The sequence below is a fragment of the Electrona antarctica genome (assembly GCF_951216825.1).
Source record: "Electrona antarctica genome assembly, chromosome: 22".
Taxonomy (NCBI): Eukaryota; Metazoa; Chordata; class Actinopteri; order Myctophiformes; family Myctophidae; genus Electrona; species Electrona antarctica.
In genome coordinates, this window is record NC_136805.1 from 27,075,546 (window position 1) to 27,100,326 (window position 24,781).

The 24,781-nt window shown below is 42.8% G+C and overlaps 1 protein-coding gene across 2 annotated transcripts in view; it reads right to left on the reverse strand.

Annotated features, from left to right (window-relative positions):
* plce1 (phospholipase C, epsilon 1) overlaps nucleotides 1-24,781 on the reverse strand; it is a 122,228-nt gene that overhangs the window by 15,808 nt on the left and 81,639 nt on the right. For both annotated transcript variants that reach the window (XM_079492043.1, XM_079492044.1), the window contains exons 19-35: nucleotides 24,370-24,514; nucleotides 23,910-24,074; nucleotides 23,056-23,176; nucleotides 22,663-22,831; nucleotides 22,184-22,306; nucleotides 21,331-21,467; nucleotides 20,915-21,153; nucleotides 20,075-20,136; nucleotides 19,479-19,644; nucleotides 18,988-19,095; nucleotides 16,253-16,369; nucleotides 14,768-14,926; nucleotides 13,581-13,716; nucleotides 8,376-8,494; nucleotides 7,695-7,812; nucleotides 4,744-4,881; nucleotides 1,761-2,057 (exon numbers count right to left, since the gene is read on the reverse strand). In XM_079492043.1, the coding sequence (XP_079348169.1) occupies nucleotides 1,761-2,057; nucleotides 4,744-4,881; nucleotides 7,695-7,812; nucleotides 8,376-8,494; nucleotides 13,581-13,716; nucleotides 14,768-14,926; nucleotides 16,253-16,369; nucleotides 18,988-19,095; nucleotides 19,479-19,644; nucleotides 20,075-20,136; nucleotides 20,915-21,153; nucleotides 21,331-21,467; nucleotides 22,184-22,306; nucleotides 22,663-22,831; nucleotides 23,056-23,176; nucleotides 23,910-24,074; nucleotides 24,370-24,514 (2,519 nt within the window). The remainder of the gene's footprint in view (nucleotides 1-1,760; nucleotides 2,058-4,743; nucleotides 4,882-7,694; nucleotides 7,813-8,375; nucleotides 8,495-13,580; nucleotides 13,717-14,767; nucleotides 14,927-16,252; nucleotides 16,370-18,987; nucleotides 19,096-19,478; nucleotides 19,645-20,074; nucleotides 20,137-20,914; nucleotides 21,154-21,330; nucleotides 21,468-22,183; nucleotides 22,307-22,662; nucleotides 22,832-23,055; nucleotides 23,177-23,909; nucleotides 24,075-24,369; nucleotides 24,515-24,781) is intronic.

Genomic DNA, 24,781 nt, shown 5'->3' on the forward strand with positions numbered 1-24,781 from the left:
TCCACTGGAATATAAATCTGTGTATAAAATACTCAAAAGATTTGGAGAAAAAAAATAAGAAAGAAAGAAAAGAAAAACAGAAGACACCATGCACACACACACACAGCGGTGCAAGCAGGAGGTCATGTAAGGGTGGATCAGGAGACATAGCCTGTCTTTTTAATGATATTTATGGAGGGTTAGGGGAGCAGTAGGAGATGAAGCCGTAGCTCACCATTTCCAAAGATAAAACGGAACCGTCATCGTACTTCAATGACTATTAGATCAACAGCAACAGCCTGGGGTTCCTTTAACCACTTAAGCCCTATTCAGACATTTTCAAAAATAGCTTATCTACAGGCTCACAAAAATAAATCACAAAAAGAAAATATTGTTGGGAAATGTGGGACAATATTGCCGCCTATAATGACATGCCCCAACATAGGGCCACAGGTTGAAAGAGGTTCAAATAATCTGTATAATCTAAAGCACTGTTTCCCAAACACTGGGTTGAGCCATTTGTGGGTCACGGACACATCGTTATGGCTTCCCTTATTTTTTGTTTCCTAAATTTGGTTTTTAATTATTATTATTATTTCAAAAAACATTCCCAAAAAAACTAAAACGTTTCATGAATGATTTTGTCAGTAACTTCATGAAGAAATAAAAGAGAAACCTTTTGGGTCACGGGATAAAATAATTGGGAACCACTAATTATTCAAAAGGACCACAGGAGTGTTCTTCTAGGATGAGTGTGTATTTGAGCGTATAATGAATCACATGAAGGGATAGCACATCACCTTGAAACCATTAAAGACTCCCAGAGCTGCATTCATCTTCAGTTGAAAACCAAGACAACGGTTTCGCTCCAATACAAGATATTTAACATTTGAAAAAAAGAAAGATTCATAGACCTGAAAAGTGTTCATTGGCACGAAAGCAAAGCACATTATTGGCAACTAATTCTCTCGTGAGTCATCACAAGGCCTCCGCTTAGAAAACAAATAGTATGTATTTGAGGGTAGATTCATCTATGTTCGTGTAGCAATACTGTTGATTTCTGAATTGATATGATATGACGGCTTGGAGAGAAACTCTTCAAGCTTTCAGAGGCAGGGCTGCACAAACAGTACCACAGGCCAGAACAGAGCCTCTGTGTTGCCAGATGAGGTGTTACAGAGTGAGGGTAGACAGGAACACACCGATGTACTGCAGGGACACTGCCAGCAGTGATTCCTCAGTCTGAAGGCTTCGGTGCCAGAGTACACTGAGGTGAAATTACTAAAGAATAAACTGTCTGCTTGAAAATGCTTGTTATGACCATAGAAGACTGGACCGGCACCTTGGGGAGAAGATGGTGAAAGGAGAGGAAAGGAAAGGAAAGGAAAGGAAAGGAAAGGAAAGGAGCTGTTGGTTATACAGTTGGGTGCCACCGATATTGTCCCTTATCATTTGACCCATTTAGGCCTGACCTCAATTTTTTTTTAAATCCTTCTAAATCCTCCAGTTTTCTGAAATAAATATTTTCACGATTTTTCAAAAATAGCAGACCTACAAGCTCGTAGCGCGCCACTCGGTGGCGCGCTATGAGCTTGTAGATCTGCTATTTTTCAATAGCTAAATTATAACATAATGTTTAAAACACCAAAAGTGGTTCCCGCCCAAAATGGGTTAACTGTCCTTTTGCGCAGATCACGCAAACCTCAGCAAAAAGAAAAGGACAATATCGATGGCCTCCAACTGTATGTACGGGGGATGCGGTGGACGGGGGTGTTCCTCACCATCGGTCTGGTAGTTGAGGGCCACCAGTTGAACCCCATGCAGCCAGAAGGGCAGGGGGTTGGGGTTGGCCGAGTCTATCCTGGTGGCAGCCGGGTAGGTCCTGAGCAGCTGGCACACCGTGTGCTGGATCAGCTTCTGGGAGAAGCGTCGGCACAGGCGCTTGGCGGCGTTCTCGTTGACGGAGGAGATGTGGTAGCATTTGGGCGTGCGGATGATGGCGCTGAGGGAGGTAGGGGCGTTGAGGATGGGCGATGTCTGCTGCTCCTCCCAACTCAGCCGAAGACATTCAGCACCAGCTAGAGGAAGGGAGGATAGAAAATGATTTGTATTTATGTCACTAATTGTAATTTATTGTACAGTCGAGACACTTTGTCTTAGATTTAGCATTTAGCAAATACACTGTATCTAGCATAGCAAAGCATCCAAGATACAATAGTACAGTATAAGCATAGCATTACAGTAAAATGATGTTTGTATGCTTATACTACTGTTATACTAATGATGCTTTGCTCTGTATTACAGAGTTTAAATGCCTGGGGTCATCTGCCCAAAAAGTCATGTCCTGGGGACTATGGAAGAGAGTGCATGCAGGGTGGAATGGATGGAGGAAAGTGTCAGGAGTGATCTGTGACAGATGGGTATACCAGCAAGCGGTTGAGATGGTTTGGACATGTGAAAAGGAAGAATGAGGGGTATTGTATATTCATTGTCCAATCTCTGACAAAAATCATTACAGTAGCTTGAAGGAAGATCAGGATGTCGATTGCAACAACTCTTTAGCAAAAAAAATAAATCACACTACTGATTCATGTTTTCAATTATCATATTTCCTTTTTTCACCTTTTACCCTTCGACAAAGAACCATGTCTTAATGCATTATTATGAAATGACTGTATCAAGAGCATCCGACCACAGTCTGTGACCAGTGAGATTACTATTTGAAGAATGGAAAAGTGAACTCTGTTTTTCCCATGGAGGGGCATGGAGGTCAGCTTCTAAGTGGGTGTCCTGTCTTAGCCTTCTCCCACTGCCTTTTCCACTGAAAAAGCAACTGCACATGTATTTGTCCTTACAGTAACAGCATGCACTGACTGTATACTACTGTGTATGCGTGTGTACATGCCCCTTTTATGCCGTATTATTCACATGATGTACAGTACAGCAATTGACTCTTAATAGACTAATTGACTAATTAACAAGCCATCACCACTCAACGATGAGGCAAAGATCCTCTCTGGCAGGTACACGCCTGTCTGGCACCCCAAATCAGCAAACTGAAGAAACCCTTACAACTTTGATTAACTTTAAAATGGACCTTGGGCTTTAGGAACCCGTTGCGACTGCATGCCCTTGCTGACATCGACCCCAGGCAGGGTTCGAACACGCAACCATCCACATGAAAGGCATATAATAATAATATTAATAATAAAGCTTTATTTAAATAACACCTTTCAAGAACGAGGTCACAAAGTGCATAACAACAAAAGAAAATACAAAGAAAAACGATAATAATAGCACAACAGTGGATAACAGATAATACAGTGAAAAATACATCAGAGAAAACATAACAATCACAACGATAAAAGATTAGGGATTAAAAGCAGCTTTGTATAAATGGGTCTTCAGGAGAGATTTAAAATGAGGACGCGAGTCTGCGAGCCTGATCTCCAGGGGCAGGGCATTCCACAGTGAGGGTGCACGGACTGCAAAGGCCCGGTCGCCTATAGTTTGTTTGTGTCCTGTTCTTAATGTGAGTAGAGCCTTGCCCGAGGATCTCAGCTCACGGGCTGGCTCATAGGGGAGTAAAGGGAGTTGCAGTAGTCTAGGCGTGAGTAGATGAAGGCATGGATGACTTTGGTTAGGTCGGGGCGTGAAAGGAAGGGTTTAATTTTGGCTATATTGCGAAGGTGGTAGAATGAGGACTGGATGACCTTTTTTACATGGCCCTCCAGGGAGAGGTCAGAATATAGGGTGACACCTAGGTTTCTAGCTGCGGTGTAATGTTTTGGCGTAAGGAACCAAGGTTATTGTCTAGGAGCGCTCTATCAGATGGTGGGCCAAAAAGGTTTTTGATTGATTGAGTTGGAGAAAATTATTGCCCATCCAGACTTGAATGCCGGAGAGGCAGGAGTGCAGTTTGGCTAGGCTGTCGTCGGGGTTGATGGGGAGATATAGCTGGGTATCGTCGGCGTAGCAGTGAAAGTTAAGACTATGTTTCCGTATGATGTCGCCGAGGGGGAGCATGTACAGGGAGAACAGGAGGGGGCCAAGGATTGAGCCCTGGGGGACACCACAGTGTAGGGTGGCTTTGGAGGAAGTGGATTCACCAATACAGATGAAAAAATGCCTGTCATTTAAATAAGAGGAGAACCAGTTGAGAGCTATGCCTGAAATGCCTACGTATTTCTCAAGGTGGTTTATGAGTGTTGTGTGGTCGATCTAGGTCAAATCTAGGAGAAGTAAAATGGAGCAGTGTCCTGAATCTGAGGCTAGGAGGAGGTCGTTGACTACCTTCAGGAGGGTCGTCTCTGTGCTGTGCAGGGCACAGAAACCTGACTGAAATTTCTCAAAGAGATTGTTCACGGTTAGATAGCTTATAATTTGGGTAAAGACAACTCTTTCTAAAACCTTGGATAGGAACGGAAGTTTAGAAATTGGTCTGTAATTGCTGAGTGTAGACGGATCGAGGTTGGGTTTTTTAAGCAGGGGGTTCTAACCACTACACTAGGGTGGCCACCTAGGTGTGTGTGTGTGTGTGTGTGTGTGTGTGTGTGTGTGTGTGTGTGTGTGTGTGTGTGTGTGTGTGTGTGTGTGTGTGTGACTGTGTGTGTGTGTGTGTGTGTGTTCATGCACACTCACTCACTAGTGTTTTTCGATCCAGATATTTTATACACGTTTGCATCTTTTACACCGCCCTCCCTCCCACTCCTAAACACACAAACACTTCCTCATGAATACACGTCACTCTGTGGCCTTACGTACATTTCCCAGGGGTGCGGCTCTGAGTCATGACCTCCCCTGGTGTGTTACCACGAGCTGGAGCTGTGCCAAATATGGACTTCCTGCTCTTCCCTCGATCCTTCCCCCTGCTGGAGCCCGCTGGTGACAGTGTGGCAAGGCCTGCGTACACACACACACACACACACACACACACACACACACACACACACACACACACACACATTGATGAAAGAGAGGGCAAGACACAGAGAAGGAAAGCAGAATAGAGAGCAAGTCAATGTAGATTCATAGAAGAGCCAAGTAGAGTGAGGCGCACAATAACAACATTACAGGGAGGTTTTATGGTCACGTCACCCCCCATCATTAATTCAATGGCTGCTTGGTTTACAAGGAATTAAGCTTCAGCATATAGCTTAGAACCTATTTCAGCAAAAATCTACTGTATATCTTATCTTCTATACACCTGAATACAAATCTCTTGTCCTCTCTCCATGGTTCATTCATTTCTGGCGTTCTCTTTGTTTATCGCACTCTTCCTTCTCCTCCATTCTTCCCTCCATCTGTAATGTCATTGTTCTGTCTGTCTGTCTGTCTGTCTGTCTGTCTGACTGTCTGACTGTCTGACTGTCTGTCTGGCAACCTCTCTCTCTCCCTCTTTCTATCTCCTCCTCTTTCTCGCTGTTACTCTCAGTCCTCTTTACTGTAAACAAATACAATCACAAGTGGAAACTCAAGCAGGTTTATGAGGCCAGGCATCCCATAAAGGAAGGCTATGGATTAGAGGAAGACACATAGTGATATCACATTGAGGAGGAGCAGTAAGAGTCTAAGATGGATGGATAAAGTCTAAAACAGTGGTTCTCAAAGTGGGGCCCGGGGACCCCCACTAAAACTGATTTACTACTAGCACCAAAATCTGTTTAACCACTTTAAACATATAGGTCTAAAAGCTACTGTAAAAGCAAGCTCACAAAGCATGCAGCACACGAGCATACATGACACATTGCGAGCTTGTATATGCCTTTTTAAAAACCCTTGAAAGTAATCTTGGTCTCTAAACTGTCTCTCCCTGGCTAGCCGGGACACCTGATGGAGGGGAAAGTAACGCGTTCCTTTCACACACTACGTCCAACTGGGGAAACTCCCCATTGTCAGGTGAAAAGAAGCGGCACGAACTGCTCACATTGAAGAAAACATGAGGTCAGTCCGTTGCTCTCCCCAGGTTAGCAGAGGGAGTGTAGAGCCCAGGATTACACTGACTAGACAATTGACACTGCGTATATCTATTCTACGTCCGAGCATAGACATGGTAACGCCCTGCCTGCCTCTGATTGGCCTACAGACACTGCCGGCCTTACCAGACTTTCCTCCGAGGTGGATAGCTATATGCTAGTCTGGAACTCTGGATAGTCTGCCAAGAGGTTACTCCATGGTGGGAAATAAATAAATAATACAAGTACGATATAATACAAGAGAATGACAGCTTGGCACGCGCAACAGTAACTTCTATGTTTTGTAGAAGAGGCAAACTAATATATTGTTTATTATATTGTTTATTTTACATGTGTACAGTGTAAACTTGAAACATTATTGTACTGTAAAAAGGTCTCTTTTCCCTTGATCTTTATCTTTTTTAGTATAATAGTATTAGTATCTTTATATTATAATTAGATTAATACACGATAATCAACACTAACACTTTAATTTAGAACACACCCAAATCAAATCATACAAATACGTGTTCAATCAATCATTCATTCAATCAAAGCAAATGGCATAAACAATATTAGTTTACCTCTACTACAAAAATCGCGCGTGCCAAGCTGTCATTCTCTTGTATTATATCGTACTTGTATTATTTATTTCCCAGCTCGGACGGAGGACAGTCTGGTGAGACCATCGGTATTCTGTAGTGTCTGTAGGCCAATCAGAGGCAGGCGGGGCGTTACCATGTCTATGCTCGGACGTAGAATAGATTCCCAGCATTGACACTGGGTGAAAAAAATGGGTTACAAAATCGTGGGATAAAAATTAAGGAAAAAAAAAGTAGAAAAAAGAACCCTTGAAAGAATTGTACATACTTTGTATAGGGATCCATGGTACAAGATATTTTCTAATGGGGGTATATGGCCATATATATATATTAATATGGAGGTCCTTGACATGCAAAGGTTTGAGAACCACTGGGCTAAAATAGCAGAAAGTCTATAGTATAAGGGCAGCAAAGGCACACGAGTCAGAATAAAATGCACTTAACCAGAATAATTTGTGGACACATGGCCCTTTTAATGCCATACGTTTGAGCCATGACCCAGATTTTGACAAACACTCAAATGATGCACAGTATGTGACCAACAAGTCTTTCTATAGCATTGTCCCAAGACTAGGACTAGTGTGCATTTATCTTTTGAAGAATGGAAACGTTAACTGTATTTTTCCCATGGTGGAGTGGAGGGTGCGGGTCAGAGATGTCACAGGCTAAGTGGGTGTCCTTGTGGGAGAAGAATGGAGTGTTATATAGCTATGCTATAAGTCAAAAAATTTGAAAGGATTACAGGATGCCACTTTTATTTTTATAGATGCCTACAAGAGGATCATAGCTGATCATGGCTAAGAGAAAAAGTGGAAACCGAGAGAGAGAGAGAGAGAGAGAGAGAGAGAGAGAGAGAGAGAGACCGATCCAGCAGAGACACACAATGCAGGCGGAGGTGAGCTCTGCTGACAAGAGTTTAACTAATAAAGGACGGGTGCAGACTCACAGCAAACGGTCTTAAGAAACTATCTGCACTCACAGAAGAACGTTTTTTTGCGTTTCGGCCCCTCAGGCCTTCAAAATCGCTAACACTCAAGAAAAGAACAGAGGGGGTGAAACAAGTACCGTTTGCTGCTGCAGTGGAATACTAAAGCAAAACACTCCTTCTGTTGTTTATTTAGATACTGTAGACAAACAGACAGACAGACAGACGTCCTACCAGGGAATTTAACGGCCTGGCAGTAGATGATGAGATCGGACAGTTCCTGGGCAATCTGTCGACTCTCCTTCTTGTTCTGAGGGAGATAAAACTCCTCCCCGAGCTCCATGTCAAACACCTAGAGACAAAGATCATGGAATAAGTACTCGCACATAACTGTACCAGGATTTTCCTGGGTATATCTGCTCCTGTATAGAGCATCGCAGTCCCGCCCCCTACCAGGGCCCAGGAAATGATTCTCCGTTCATTTTCCTCATAGACTTTTCAGAAAGTATTTATTTAAAGACGGTTACGCCGCGGACAAAGCCAACTCTTGTCGTGACAAATCATGACAATAAACACTATGTTTTGGGCCAAACAAAGAATTAGAAAGAAACGGCAGGTTACAACACTTTTTTTGTTGTTTTTCTTCTTTGTAATTGTTTGTTTGGTCCAAAATATTGTGTTTATTGTCATGATTTGTCACGACTGGCGTAACCGTCTTTAAATAAATACTTTTTGAAATGTCTATGGGAAAAATGCATTGGGATTCATTTCCTGGGCCTGGCGTCGTCATGACAGGAGGCGGGACTGCGACGCTCTATTGCCTCAGGTCATTCGGGATGAGAGCATGGAATAAAGACATCAGATCATTCAAATGACAGCAGAACATCCTCTGCTGGTCATTGTGGAATCTCTCACCTTCCCTTTACTCTGGGTTGTGCTGTCTGACTTCTTCATTCTCTTGGGTATCTCGTCAGCCGGCTGCTCTTCCTTATCTGCCGAGGTCTTCCCCTCTGGCTTATCCTCCAGGATGTTATCTAAAGACAGCGTATATAATACAGACGTTAATGAAAAAGTACCAGACAAATAAATACACCCCACCCTGATCAGACCTGAGTGTAAGTGGAACAAGGTGTTCAGTGACAGGAGAGGGCTGAACACCTCCAAAGATGAGTTTATGGCTAAAAAAGACCAAATGTAATCATTTGTGCTTCTTTTTTCGTTTTGCAAGCTTGCCAAGCAGTTATAGTACATTTTTATTTTTACCTCAGGTAATGAGAATATATTCTAGAACCATACAGCAGCAGGATAGGGTTCTTTCAGATGATTATTATTCACTTTTCATATGGGAGAACACATGCACAGCTTTGAGCAATATACTGTACTTGTAAACATAATACAACTGTTGCTAAGGAAAAGAAAAACATCTCATGTGGCCCTCATTCACTCTTGATTGTCAAACTACCGCCAGTTATCTGTGGCGACTGGAATCCATGTCCCTGACCGCTTGCAAAACTAGCAAAAACATTTCCAAGCGAAAGCACTTCTCAGCAATCCCAGGCAACTTCTGTGCACTGTAAACAGGACTAACAGTAAGGTGCTTGACCCTCAGCTCCCATTCCTCCCACACATCAAGCCGTTACCACAGCAAAAACCGAAGACATGCATGTATCAAATTCAAGATACAGTAACAATCTATCAAAAGGATAGTTGCTTAATTCCTGGAATTTGATCCACTTCCTGAGAGTAGGGAATAGGCCTATCTCACAGCCCGTTTTTCACGCCCACTTCCGGTAAATAGTGGTGACTTTAACATGAGCATTTACACGTTTTTTTCTCTGGAGAATCTAAGTACATTTTCTAATGTAAAAATGTGACAGACCAATATTATTATGAAGCAAACAATATGGTAAATCAGCTCGAACAGATAGAACAAACCTTACCTTGAGAAAACAAAAGTTGTAGACTTCTTAAATTACCTCTGTTAACATGAAGCGTCTATGGAGTGACGTCACGCTATCACCACTAACCCCGAAAGGGGGCGTATTAAGGGGGGCGGGGAAATTCTGTGAGATAGGCTTATTGCAATAGAGTTGACCCTGAATCCCTCCACCCCAAAGCTGTATTGTAGCCGGGTTGTGTCTAACACATAGGGACCACACAGACACAGGGGCACGCTGGTACATTGGTCCTTAACTCTATGTAAATACAATTTGCTAATTGACCCATTAAGCCTGAGGCCGATTTTGAAAAATGTCTTCTAAATCCCAACAGTGAAAAACGTATTTTGCTACATGAGTGGTGTTCAAACTTGTCACGTCGAGGACCCCCAAAATGATATGTATTTGGCCGCATCTCTGACCACTATCTCAAGAAAATGTTATGCCAGTTTGAGTTAAAGATGTTTCCTTTAAACCTGTCTATGGACTGCAGCCTGCGGTTCAGTGCAGTCTGTATAGAGCGTCGCAGTCCCGCCTCCTACCCGGGACCAGGAAATGAAATCCAATGCATTATTCTCATAGACATTTCGTAAAGTATTTATTTAAAGACGGTTACGCCGCGGACAAAGCCAACTCGAGTCGTGACAACTCATGACAACACAAACAATATTTTGGACCAAACAAATAATTAGAAAGAAGAAAAACAACAAAAAAAGTGTTGTAACCTGCCGTTTTTTTCTTCTTTCTAATTATTTGTTTGGTCCAAAATATTGTTTGTGGTGTCATGAGTTGTCACGACTCGAGTTGGCTTTGTCCGCGGCGTAACCGTCTTTAAATAAATACTTTACGAAATGTCTATGAGAATAATGCATTGGATTTCATTTCCTGGTCCCGGGAAGGAGGCGGGACTGCGACGCTCTATACAGGCACTGCCTTGTTGGCTTTCCAGAAAGAAGGGGTTAGGAATTTGTGGCATGTCGCTGATGCGTTTATCTAGGATGATCTAGGAATGGAATTGAATGTCTTCTAACGTTTTCTTCTACGGTAGCCTACGGTTCAATTCCTACTGTACGTCACTCACAACATCTGGGGGGGAAAGTATGGAGTGCAAAGGTCAACACCAAAGTGCTCCCGTGGATACAGCAGAAACCTTCCATCTCCATTTCTCATGTTTTAATGTATTTTCATAACCTAATGCCCTATTAACCCATTTTGGGGCGGGAACCCCTTTTGGTGTTATCATTATGTTATGCTTTAGCTATTGAAAAATAGCAGATCTACAAGCTCATAGCGCGTCACCGAGTGGCGCGCTACGAGCTTGTAGGTCTGCTATTTTTGAAAAATCGACAGTGTCACGTAAAAGTACCAAAAATAGCTGATCTACTGATGTGACTAAATAATTACTACATTGGATCCCCTGACAAGTAACAGCTTTGGACATAAGGACACAAGGTCTTCCACCCGACGGTGACAGAATACAGCGATTCTAGAGTGAACAGATGATCAGAGAGGAGTGTAAGGTGAAGAGAACAGCTACAGAGACAGGGAGGGTCGGAGAGAATGGCCGTGTTGAAAACATAAGTCCAGAGAGCGTTTGGCCTTTTGACGGGTCTAGCGGGCAACATAGCGGGCCAAACTGAGGGCAGGGACTGGGAGATGGCTCTGACAGCACTGGGACGGGGTAGTTTCCACTGGTCTGTTGTTGTGCATAGGGGCAGCACAGGGCCTGAGAAACCAGATGGCTTTGTTTTGCTTCCCCGATGAGCCTGCCCAGCCGCTGGCGAGGTCACGGAGGAACACCACGCCGGAGAAGTGGTGGGGGGCGTATTTACAGTAAAATATATCCATCCGTGTGTGTGTGTGTGTGTGTGTGTGTGTGTGTGTGTGTGTGTGTGTGTGTGTGATAGACAGAGAGAGAGAAAGCATGCATTCAGACATCACAAGCACATTGACCAATAAGCAGCCATCGTCCCTTGCCGACTCTCTAGACTATTTTGACACAAAACAGCACTTTTGTTTTCATTGCAATCAAATTTTGAGCAAAGAATTGATTGCTACCCAGTGAATAAATCCACCCTCCTCCCCACCCTGCTGCTACCCTGCATTCATAGAAAGAAAGGGAAAATAAAAAATAAATGATTCCATCTTGAGGGTGGAGCGACAGTGAAATAAATACGGTATAGATTTTGCAGGTAAAAGGGAGGGGGGGGGGGGGGATGGGGGTTCTACAATTAATGCAACTGTATCCAATCAGTTCCAATCAGTTCTGGACTGGTAAAAACAAAACAAGACATCTATCTATAAATCTATCTATCTGTAAATTCAAGGAATCTCTGTAGGTAGGTACCGTATGTACAGTATGTGTACACCACCGCCAAGCCGTAAATACGTACATAATGATGAATAGTGAAAATAGCCTATCTACAAGTTCACAATGTGTCACGATACACGGCAGTGAAGGCACACACACACACACAAGGCACAAGCTCACATCACAGTTTCTATAAAACTGCAACCAGCATGTATATGTGATACAAAATGGAATATTAATTGAAGCATGAGTAGTGTAGAACTATTAGCTGAACACATCATACAGTACGTTGTATCAGATTTGGGGCACAAACACTGATACAATAATACAATAATACAGTGGTGAGAACACAAGTGTGTTACAGTATGTGGACCCTGTGCATTTAATGGTTCCCAATCACCATTTGCAATACTGCATAATTAGCCAATAATGGGATTACTGATTCCAATCATAAACGGTATTTTCCACTTTTAGGAATCCTATTAAAGTTAACCACAGTTAACTCCAAATAGCAGATCTACAGTGGCGCAATTGTGGCGCATTGTGACCTTGTAGATATTTGTAGACCAAATCTATTTTTGGCAAATAGATTTGGTGTAGACGTAAAAAGTGGTCAAAGAAGTACAGTTACAGTAACTCGAGACCAGTTCTCTAAGAAAACGGATGCCTTGATATTAGCTTCCCAGGCCTGCTACACAGACACTTTATAAACGAACACTGTACGAACACTGACAGAGTCTCGGTGCTATGCAGCAGTTTGGTATGGACAAAGTCAGGTTTCACTCATCTGTCACACAAAGAAGTGCTTGTCTCACACCCATAGCAAAATAGCCAATGAACAAGCTCCTATGCTTCTTTGCATTGAAGTTGAATTAGAAATGTAATGGATTTCGTATTGAAACAAAATAAATCAAGACTCTTTCAACTGGTCATGGAGTGGTTGCTATGTACAGTGGCTAGACCATCTGTGACCTGACAGTGTACATACAAGTTGCACAAAGCAAACAGCCAGTGTGTAGATGCAGAGAAGAATTGGTAGGCTTGGTCCAGCAGAGCTGCAGATAGTTAGCGCACACACTGCAGTGTTTCCCCTATACTCATGTGGGTGAGACACCAGAGCAAAGGATGTATCACGTTTTGGCAATTTTCTGCTTTAGCTAAAATTTACACTTCATCATAATATTAATCGTGCTGGAACCGTTAAAAGTAAAACTAAACCAAGGACAATGCAACAATCAAATGACTCCCTAATTTCCACTGCTACAAAACATTATAGGGGAAAGACTGTCACACAACAGACAGCGTCGGAGACCGAGAATTACCTTCCTGGCCATAGGAGGCAGTAGAGGCTGAGAGGACATCAGCTAAATAGAAAAGAGGCAAGATAAAACAGTTGAGGAAGAGAGTTTTGACTTAAAAGGACAGGCTGAAGAAAGATGAGAGAGAGAGAGAAAAGGTTTTACCTTAGTACCCTAGTAGATCTACAAGCTCACAATGCAACAGAATGTGAACTAGTATTAGCTATTTTCAACTAAGAGATTAGGTGTAGAGGAAATAAAGGAGCGTACCAAATCTAGAGCCCAGGGAGACCCCGGTCAATTAAGTACTCTATGGGGTTTTAAGTTAAAGCAAACTCTATTTTAACTGGTAAATCTTGAGGATACCTTTTCATAAGAGCTTGGATGCCACACCCCTACGGTGACCACTCAGTCGGAACCCCTCCCCCTAAGCATTCAGCTGAATTGTGTGTGTGCTTTTGTCTGTGGGTTGCGTTGTTTTAATGCCATGCTGCTACCAATGGCATTCTCTACTGGAAAAGTAAATTTTTTGGAACCACACTGAGGTGGCCGAAAGTCGAGTGGTTCTCCTTACCATCTGACAGAGACTCGTAGTCGTAATCGTACTCGTCTTCCTCCTCTTCCTCATCGTCATTGGCGTGATTGCCAGGCGAGGTAGCCGCAGGTGAGCCGTTGCTAGCCTGAGCCTGCATGTGGGCAAGCTGGTGGGCCTGGGGTGGAATGGGAGAAAGAGTGAGGAGTGTGTCTTTGTGTGTGTGTGTGTGTGTGTGTGTGTGTGTGTGTGTGTGTGTGTGTGTGTGTCTGTGTGTCTGTGTGTGTGTGTGTGTGTGTGTGTCTGTGTGTGTGTCTGTGTGTGTGTGTGTGTGTGTCTGTGTGTGTCTGTGTGTGTGTCTGTGTGTCTGTGTGTCTGTGTGTCTGTGTGTCTATGGAATGCACTTCCCATCACAGTCAGAACTGCAGCCTCACTCCCAATCTTCCGCCGTAGTCTGAAAACCCACCTCTTCAGACTCCACCATGGCCCGTAGCACTTGCCCTAGCCTAGCCCCTTAGATAGCACATTATGTAGACTTAGATAGTATTTTAAACAGACCTATAGCTTGTTACGTAGACAGCTCTAGAATTGCACTTTATGTAGTCATAGCACTTTATAGTACACATGTATAATATATTATATAGTATAGTATGTATAGTTAACATAGATACTCCACTGTTACGTTCTTAGTTTATGATTCATGATAACTACTTTTTATATATGTGATGTATGCCATGCTTTTGTTATTGCTTAATGTAAATCGCTCTGGATTAAGAGCGTCTGCTAAATGCCTAAATTGTAAATTGTAATTGTCTGTCTGTCTGTCTGTCTGTCTGTCTGTCTGTCTGTCTGTCTGTCTGTCTGTCTGTCTGTCTGTCTGTCTGGCTGTCTGCGTGCGTGCGTGCGTCAGACAATGCAAGCAAGAACAACGAGTATGACTTCCAGTCACTGTTGAGATTCTCTGGTACAACACTGTGGATGTGGCCTTCCTAGTCAATGACGTATATACAGTAGGGTTTAAGTGGTTCATGTTACCAACCTCAAACTAGAGGCCTGTGTTTGTGAAAGGCCTATATGTGAGTGAAAGGAAATGAGAGCATATCTGAAAGATACGGCTTTATATACAATGATTTAATGATGGGGGGGCACCCATTTCTCTATCATGTCTGTGTCCTCTAATGGACATATGGATATACATTCAGTCAATCTGGACACTTAATACAGCATACCTTCTGTTTGAGTATATCCACGGAGGCCTGGTGGGCTTTCAGCTTCTTGTTCTTGAGCAGGATCTTCCGTCTGAGCTGCATCGGTGATGGCAGGAGGGGGTCATCGCTGAAGTCACTCTCAAAGAGGAAACGCGTCACCAGACGTTCTCCACAGACCGTCTGTTAAATAAATACACAGCGGTGATTAAGATGGACGCTCGTCGGGAAATATCTTATTAGAGAAGAGTCAGGTTTCTATACTGTTCTCATGAGCATGGGAGGCATCCATCCTCCGAACCCATTTTGACCTGAGATCAGATTCTAAAAATGTCTTCTACATCCTGACAGTTTTCTGAAAAAGCTATGTTTCTATGTCAGTGGTTCTTCGATTTAAAAAAAATAGCAGACCTACAAGCTCGTAGCGCGCCACTCGGTGGCGCGCTATGAGCTTGTAGATCTGCTATTTTTCAATAGCTAAAGCATAACATCATGCTAACACCAAAATGGGTTAAGATGGACGCTCGTCGAGAAATATCATATTAGAGATTAGAGTCAGGTTTCTATACTGTTCTCATGAGCATGGGAGGCATCCATCCTCCGTTAAGAGAAAATGAAAGTGTCCTTATCAAAACAAAAGGGCACTACAAATAAACATACCCTGTGGTGAACTGACCTCTCAATCTCAGGATACAAAAAAAACAACAACATAAACGTTCTCAACATAAAAGGCATTTTAGACATTATCAGAATGCTTAGAAGTCCATCTCTCCTCCATCTAAATAGGGTGGAATGCTGGGAAGCTGTCTGAGATGAAAGCAGGGTGATATCCCATGACGTACAGTGTACCAGACATACTGTATACCCAGATGTCTTTGGCAAGTTTGGATTTTAACAGAGGTGTGTTGAGGTTAGTCTGCTGATGGTACAGAGAAATATATCCACATTTACCCCCAATTTTGATTATCCCGAGTTCCTGGCCAGAACGTCAGATGCTGGCATTCAGCAATTGGAAAATAAAGGTATAACCAAATTGGGGCATTTATTTTTTAAATAATAGTTAAATAAACATTTGAACTGTTGATACAGATACCAGCTCCCAAAACAAGACTGGAAGACGGAAAGGTGTCATATTTAAGATGCCGTCTAAGATGGCTACCACAAGCTTAAACTGGCTATATCTCCAATACTATGCAACCTAGAAAGGTTGTCTAGGTGTTAGGGCTCAAGATATGTGGCTGAATCAGTGAATTTACCATCAGATAATAATGTATTGTTAAATCCAAGATGGCATCCATCCATGATGGACCTTTTTATGATTGTGTGGAATTATAAAATAGAGAAATCACTATTTAAACTACTGAATGTTATTTTCATTCTTCATACAGCACCCGTTATAGATCTCAAGAATACTATTTAAATATACGCTTTAGTTTGTTCTGTCCTCTACAGCGTCTGATCAGGTAGTGTACAATATGAGCCTGCAGGTGTAAGAACATCCGTCCGTACCTTAAAGATCTCAGCCATCTTGCGCTGCTGAGGAAGGGAGCAGTGGTTCTCTATCGACAGAATGACGGGCATGTCAGAGTTGACAAATGCAGATCGGTTTATGGCCTCCACCACATCCTACAGTCAGGAGAAGAAAGGAAATGAGACGGATGTGTTAACATTAAACCCTACCGAATGTGCTTTGCTGACCAGAGTCCCCCAGGGGTCTATACCAGGGGTTCTCAACGTTTTTGGCCGGGGACCCCCGAAAATGCTTTGGCAACGTCTCGGGACCCCCGCCCCGCCCCCTCCCGACCCCCAATATAAATTGACTGCTACAATAACCTTAAACCATTTTGGGCGGGAACCCCTTTTGGTGTTTTAAGCATTGTTATAATTTAGCTATTTAAAAATAGCAGATCTACAAGCTCATAGCGCGCCACCGAGTGGCGCGCTACGAGCTTGTAGGTCTGCTATTTTTGAAAAATCGTGAAAAAAAAATTAATAAACAAAATCTTTTTTTTTTTTTTTTTAATAATTTGGGGACACCCCAAAATAATTTGGCGACCCCCCCGAGGGGTCGCGACCCACGGGTTGAGAACCCGAGAACCCCTGGTCTATACTACAGTATACAAGTATCCTCGCCCAACATATTCCATCTACGAGCTCACAACGTTGTGAGCTTGTTGTAGATTGGCTATTTCTTTGCCAAATGTTTGTCCCAGAATGGTCAGGGTTCATGTGGTTCATCTAATATTAGATCGTCTGTCATATTCAGTGTGTAATTGTCTCGCTAAGATTCACCACTGAAACTTTCTATGTAAACTTTACTAATGTAAATTAGTTTAAAAAAAGTTAAGTTTAACTTCTGACTGTAGTAAATGTTCATGATCATGGAACGTTCCCATACATTATGACAAGAGATTCCATTACAAACTTGGCAATATATATATAATATAGGTATACCATTTAGTCCAAACTCTCATGACATAAAACTAAGTAATGGTGATGATCCCCTCCAGGAAGAACGTAGCTGGTGAACAGACATCACTGGACGTGCATTCAGAAGATCCTCATTTGTTTGGTCTAGCTACTCCACAATGGAATTAGTGCTTGGACTGAAGTGAATTCTTCCATGGGTAGAGAGTGGAAATGTTTCCTGTTGGCGTACATTATATAGTGCCAGGGACATACTGAAAGCGCTGAATTAATTGCATCCTGTGTCTGTGTGCGCGTGCGTGCGTGTGCGTGCGTGCGTGTGTGAGAGAGAGAGAGAGAGAGATAAAGATCCATCAATTTCGGGAAAGTTTCCCGAATGTAACCACTTGAACCCTAGCAACCCTATTCTGGGCATTCCATAATAGGCGAGCAGAACACTCAGCAAAAATCACAGATCTACAAACTCACTATACGTTGCATGGCTATTTTCAACAAAGAGATTTGACTTAGACAGGGAAACTAGGCCTGAGGGAACCCGGTCAATGAAGGTTAAAGTCATTTAAAGTCATCAAGTCAAAGGCAATAATTCAAAAGCTCATAAATCTATTTTTTGGTCTTCCTGATGGTATGAAATCTCCCTAAATCTTTTTTTACAAAAGTAAGTTGATAATGATGTATATTGACCAAAAACATAAAAAATAAATAAAAAATAAAGATATAGGGGAGCTGGGGCTGCAGCTGGAGATGAAGCTGGGGCTGGAGGGGTCTAACGCTAGAACTCCTATTCAATCGCGCAGTTGGTTCTTGTTTTTTGTTCACATCTGTTCTAGATGATGTGACAGCAACACTGCACTCTTCCTGGTCTATGTGAGCTGGTGTTAGACCCCCCCCAGCAGCAGCCCCAGCTCCAGCCCCCCTATATCTTTATTTTTTTTTGTCAATATACATAATTATCAACTTACTTTTGTAAAAAAAGGTTTAGGGAGAAATTCCCCTTTAATTTCCTTGCCGGCACTGACTGTCTGACAGCAGACACAATCAATGTTATTTTGGAGTGATACTTTAAAGCTGATTAATAGAGCTCTGGGAGGCTTTTATGAAAAGTGATAGTGTCGTCCAATTCATGTGATTCATTATTACCTCCTTGAAGACAAAATGATCCTAAAAACAACAAGTTGGCGTATCCAGGCCCTTCTCCATCCTGTGGGCTTTTCATCTTTACACTGGAACGGCTTTTCTTTTTTTAATGATAAAAAACGTTATTCCCAAGACCGTTTAACTATATAAACCCTGGCATCACTGTTTTGGGCACATTTTCAACATTGTTGAAATGTTTTTTGTAAAAAAAATAACACATAAAAAGCAGATGAACAATTTCTATGCTTGTTGATCTGCTCCCTTTATTGCATATAGTGCACTGGAGATAGAGAGCTAAAGAGAGGTCTGAACCAGATTCCAACCAGGACGTTATCATTTTGTGGTCCGTGTGCTAACTGGCAAACCTGCCCCCCTTACCTGTATTATATACTAAGATAATTTATATAGATTTAAACATTTTGCCAACTATATCTACTTGGCTGCTCGCTTACCCTGTTGTTGGCTGACTACACTTCATGTAATTTAAGGACAATACATGCTCCTTCTGACATCCAAACGCTTCTTTGACAGGGAGGTGATACTGACGCTATTCCTAATTGATGGGCGGCCTCAGGACTTTGCCTCGGAACTCGTGCACCTCCAGATATCCTGGGACTCTCCGAACTATAGTTGGGAAAAGCCTGTCCGAACCCCAGCGTCGGAAGGAGACCAGCGCTAACCTTGAAGGGAATCTTGGTGGTGAGTGTGTGTCCGTGGTAGATGATGGGCATGCCGTCGTCTCCATCCCAGCAGTCCAGCTCTACGCTCCGACAGCCCTGCAGCAGCACCTAGGCAACCGTCACATCCCATAATAAGATAAAACAGCACTGGGGAGATGATATGGTCAGGAGGCTCACACAAACATCAGGGGGAACACAAAACTCCCTTGAGAAATTATGTGGGGTTATTATGTGACCGTGGAAAACTGAAATCCTGAGAAAGGGAAAAGATCTTACGTCGTTGACCGCCATGATAGGAATTATATTAAAATATCATCAAAGAGTATGTTTGCTTGCAATTATCCTACATCACTGCTGCAGTGGTCAGTGCAGACCAAGGATTCCCAAACCATTCCAACTCGAGACCCCAAAAAAAGAAATGTTCCGTTTCCCACACAAAATGACATTATGAATGAATTAATGAATCACGAAAGCCCTACGGACCGACTCACATGACTGTACAGCTCCACAGAGGACTCTCCTTTCAGCTGGTGTCCAGTCAGATAGGTGTTGTGGGACGACTCCACGTAGTAGTAGGACATGGGGTACTGGAGCTCCTCTGGATTCACCTGGGACTCCTCGTTACGCGACGCAAAGTTGTCCTTGTCCATCAGGTACCTGCTCAGAAGAGAGTGGCGGTCAGGGGTTTGTGCGCTGTGAGGGTCCATTTTAAAAGCACAGAAATGGGTGGTAATAACTAAAGACATTATTCAATGATATACAGTAAAATATAAGGGTGGGAATCAAGAATCGTTAACGCTGAGAATCGACATTGTATGGCACTGAATTTATCAATATCTCTTATGATGTGCTTCTGTCAGTTGCTCATAAAACAATGATGCCCATATGTCTATGCTGCTGACAAGGAAAAACGGAGGTCTCAGAGATTAATTGAACAGTTGACAATCTGTGTAGACCTTTTTACACACTGAAACTTTACAGGAATCAATAAGCAAATAGATAAAGACTGATTAACAAATCACAAATGGCATTGCTATCGATACAATTAAAGTGTTAGTTTCACATTCATTGTACATGGTTGTAATACCTAGCGAAGCCCTCAAACGACATCCAGCCCATTTGGCGCATGCTTGATGAAGGCTCAAATTTCTGGAGGAGAAAAACAAACAAACAAATATGTTTCATCAATACTATCGACCAGCTCTAATTCTCTCCTTCCTCCGTCTCAGGTTCCCTACATTCTACCTGCTATCTATCATCTGTTCACACTCTCTTTCCAGTGATACTGTATCAGTCCTCCACTCATCCCTTCTTCCATTTTTTATTCCAGTTGCCTCTATCCTCTAACCATAGCTGAATTACATGTTGTAAATGGTGCATTTATATAGCGCTTTTATCCAAGGTGCTTTACATAGATTGTGCATTACATTCACCCATCCACACACACATTCATACACCGATGCCGGAGGAAACCATGCAAGGTACCAAAATCAGGAGCAATTAGGGGTTCAGTGTCTTGCTCAAGGACACTTCGACACTAAAGGTGGCCTTACACTAGCCGATAATCGGGCATTTTTTGACGCTCGGGGGGTGCCCGACTCAATCGATCTGCTCGGGGCCGCTCAAAGCGCGATCGGCCCGATCAACATCAAGAATGTTTGATATTTGCTCTGCCCCGCTCCGATTATCCTGTAGTGTGTGGTGCTATCAGATTTCAGATTGAAAAAAATCGGCTAGTGTAAGGCCACCTTTACTCTTGTAGGTCAGTTGCTGTCTACCTCCATCCATTGATCCATCCCCCCAACCAACCAACCAATCAACCATCCCCACTCCCTTCCTTCATCCATCCCTCCCTCCCCCCTCCCTTCATTCATGCCTCCCTCCCTCCCTCCAACTAACCAACAAACCATTGTCTCTCTTGTCCTACCTGTATGATACTGAGTATCTCATCGTAGCTCAGGTGTTCCCTCTGACAGTTGACCAGGAAGTCGTTAAGCTGAGGGATCGCCAGTCCCAGGACGCCCAGCGACGCGTTCTCCACCCCCGTCCCGTTGGTCACTATGCTGGCGGCGGCGATGGCGTCAGAGATCTGCTTCTGGTTGTCGGACATCTGCTGGCGCGTGCGGATGAACAGGCCAAGGTCAGAACCGTTACGGGTTAGTAAGTCTGGAGACAGGAGACACGGTAGGAGGAGTGATGGAGAGTGAGTATCCATTTGGCTTTTTTTTAATGTACTGCTGTATTGTACTTGTCAATACAATATGAAATCAATCAATCAGTATGTCCATATACCGTATATGGGCCTGTTTATTTTATGTGTATGTCTATTAAAGGTGTGTGTACCGAGGTCAGGCTGCAGCCCAGTGTCTTTGTCGTCTATCCTGAGGTTGGTGTAAAGAGGAGCGGACTCCTGACTGGCGCGACCACACGGCACAGCAAACGTATCAAACAACTCCTTGAGGTCCTTCCTACTGCGGGTACTGTCATATAAACACACACAGACTTTCACATTTAAAACACATCTTTATATATACTGTGCAAAACTAACTTCTGAATGAGCATGGTGTTTTCTGTTTCGCTTAGTAGTTGCTTGCCTTGAACATTATAAATTGCGTAAAATAAGACCAGTTTTAGTTTAATAAAATGTTTTTTGGGGGAAAATATACATTTCTTTTTTTTCTTTTTATACACTACAAAAGAAATAAAAAAATAGTGGAAAAAGCTGATCTAAGAGCTTTTTGCTATTTCTGTGAGTACAAAACTTTGGTCAATTCGTTGATGAAGCAGAAAACAAAAGAAATGTGATTCTCAATTATTCGATTAATCGAAAAAGTAATCAATATAATAATCGCTGAAAACATTATCGATAGTTGCAGCCCTACACAGGGCTACACTCAAGATCAGGATTGCAGGAAAGGCCACTGCTTATTCTCATTCTCTGTTCTTGCGTAAGCCCAGGCTTCAGACGGATTAGAGTTAACAATAGGAGCAAGGTGAGGTCAACAGAAACCTCAGTCCAACAGATGATAGACTACTGCAACAAAATTCCCCCAGCAAGCTTCTTCAGTAAGATGGCCATGAAAAAACGATTGGCTGAATTCATTGGAGTTTTCTCTGGACGCCTTCAGGCGCAGTCTCCTGTTATTAAACTAAAGGGACAGACAGCCCGAGTGGAAAGCTGTTCTGTTATCTATACCTGAAAGACTTGAAGAGCTCAACAAATTCAATGAAGCTCATGGTGCTGTCAGAGATCATGAGATTCTGGAAGCCTTTGAAACAGCCTTTGCCACGACCGTGCCATGACTTACTGCTCCATGTGCTGAGAGAGAGAGAGAGGGAGAGAGAGACAGATTTTTAGTGCTGTTTGTTGTAAATTCAGTTTTTTACCCTTTTTTGTAGCACTTTGAGATTTGTTTTAAATGTAAAGTGCAATATAAATAAAATGTATTATGGTAAATATCGGGAAGAAATCTCACATCTTTATGTTTTTTACTTTTTTGAATGCCCTACTGCGTCATAATAGTCACACAAACGACAAAAGTAGGGACAATAGCCGATCCACAAGCTCACAACACGTTGTTTGCTTGTACTGTGGATCTGATACAATTATTTTTTGTAAGAGAGAATATGCACTTCACACTCTTCCTAGTATTGAAGTAGATACTTTATACATACCCAGACTGTGACTTGGAGCTTCCTGATAGGATAGGAGAGGATTGTGGGCGGGACTGGTTGGAGCCAGCCATGCTAGAGGAAGAGGAAGTGGAGGAGGAAGAGGAGGAGGAAGGTAGCGTTCCAGGGCTCCTATTGGCAGAGAGCGAAAAGGGTCCAGAGAAGCTGTCCTCTATGGAGAGACAAATAGTGAAGGGTAAAGCAATATACAGTAAACCATATTATAGTCTTTGTAGGTGAAGATCTCATATTGTTAAAATCTTATTGTTTTGTCAATTATTTGGTGGATCACATGAAATACCTTCACAGCCCACAAGTTGGGAATCACTGGTTTATGGACAAATGAAGCCAATACAAAACTGCAGCGCTTTTGGACCAAATCTCAGAATTCCTCACCTGGCTCCTCCTGGTCTACACTCTCTGAGAACTCCAGTCCGTTGCGGCCCAGTAGTCCCTCCTTACAGCTCCGCGTTTTCCTGGAAACCATCTCGTCATCTGTGGCATCCCCGCTATCTCCCTGCGAGGCAAAAAAACGAAACACAGATTTCAGTATGGGAAGCCAATAACTTTTAAGGAAGAGACAAAATACAAATCTGTTGTCTGCATAACAAATTTAAGTTAATTGATATTTGCAGACCTAACTAAAACACAGACACTATTCACCATATTCACACGGTGGCCATTTTGCTATTAACTCATTCGGCGCCACAGCGCCATTTGGTGGAGGGCTCTCGCCGCCACAAGTGCATTTTCAACGGCGAGCACCATTAGTTTGAAAGCCGATTTGCCCAGAAACTGAGAATCAGGAAGTCAAAATCCAATATGTGACCCACGATTGTCATTTAATCCACCCAAAACATACTTTTTGTAAGCGAGATACTAGTTTAGAGAAATCAGCCGCAAATCATGCTTGTTTTGACCCAAAAAGAAGAATCCAAGATATTAGCGTTCAAAAAGCTGCGTCCCCATAGACAGCATAAGCCAGTGTATTTTCCATTTCCATTTCCTTTTTTTTTTTTTTTAACCGTACCGGAACCGGAGTGTTACGAGCGCATACAGGACACAGTTGATCACCATAATCAATATAATAATATAATATATATAAAAAAGGCATGATAAGGAGTCATCGGCAGGGAGGTACATACAGAAATAGGCAATAAATGAGTTGCGAGCAAAAGGGCAGCTTTGTGAATATAGTCTATTAGGACCCTTGGAAACAAGTAAGGCAGAACAACTTGCTGAGTCCTCACCCGGACGAGCACTTTCTTCTTCTTCTTGGTTTTGTCATTGATGCCCATCGGGCTGCTTTTCTGGTTACCAGGTTTTTCTGCCCCGCCTGTACCCATGTTCCACCGCCGCCCACCAAACAGCTCAATGGCCTGGGCTAACGTTGGGCCCTCGTACCTGGCATCCTCCTGGTAGACATCCACCGGAAAAAGGACAATGACACACACATGAACACACACACACACACACACACACGCATACGTGTATAAAGTCTGATATAATCTTGAATTAACCTAAAGACTTATTGAAGTGCTGCACAAGAAAAAAGAGTCAAACATACATTATACTGTGTGTGCATATTAGACAAATGTAGAAAGAATATTCTATATATTTCGCTGTCACTTTGCACTTGGGGATGCCATTTTACGCCTCTAATTAAGCATTTCCAGTTTGCAAAAAGTCATTATTTGAATGACAGCATACCTGATATAGACTGACATACTGCTTCCTCAGCCACTGTAGTCTCTGGTCAGGAAACCTCTTCATCTTCCTGGTTGCATTCAGCAGCTCTGATAGGCCCTTGTAGAGCACCTGTACTGTGTGATTGGGCGCCACAAAGTGCAGAAGCCTAAAAGGTACAGGTAATGTAGAGCAATTAACTACAATAAAGTTAGGGCAGTCCACTACCAAATAAACTGTAAATGTATGATTTAATCGACGGAATGTGTAAAATTGTGTTTGCTGCACACAGCCTTGCAGAGACCAGAGAATGAAACATTGTAATGTTGATTTCACAGTGGCTTCGGGATATTGACCTGGTAGAATTAAGCACATGAGCCCTATATGTATGTATGTATACCACATTGTATGACTAGTCACATGGCCACTGTTGTGA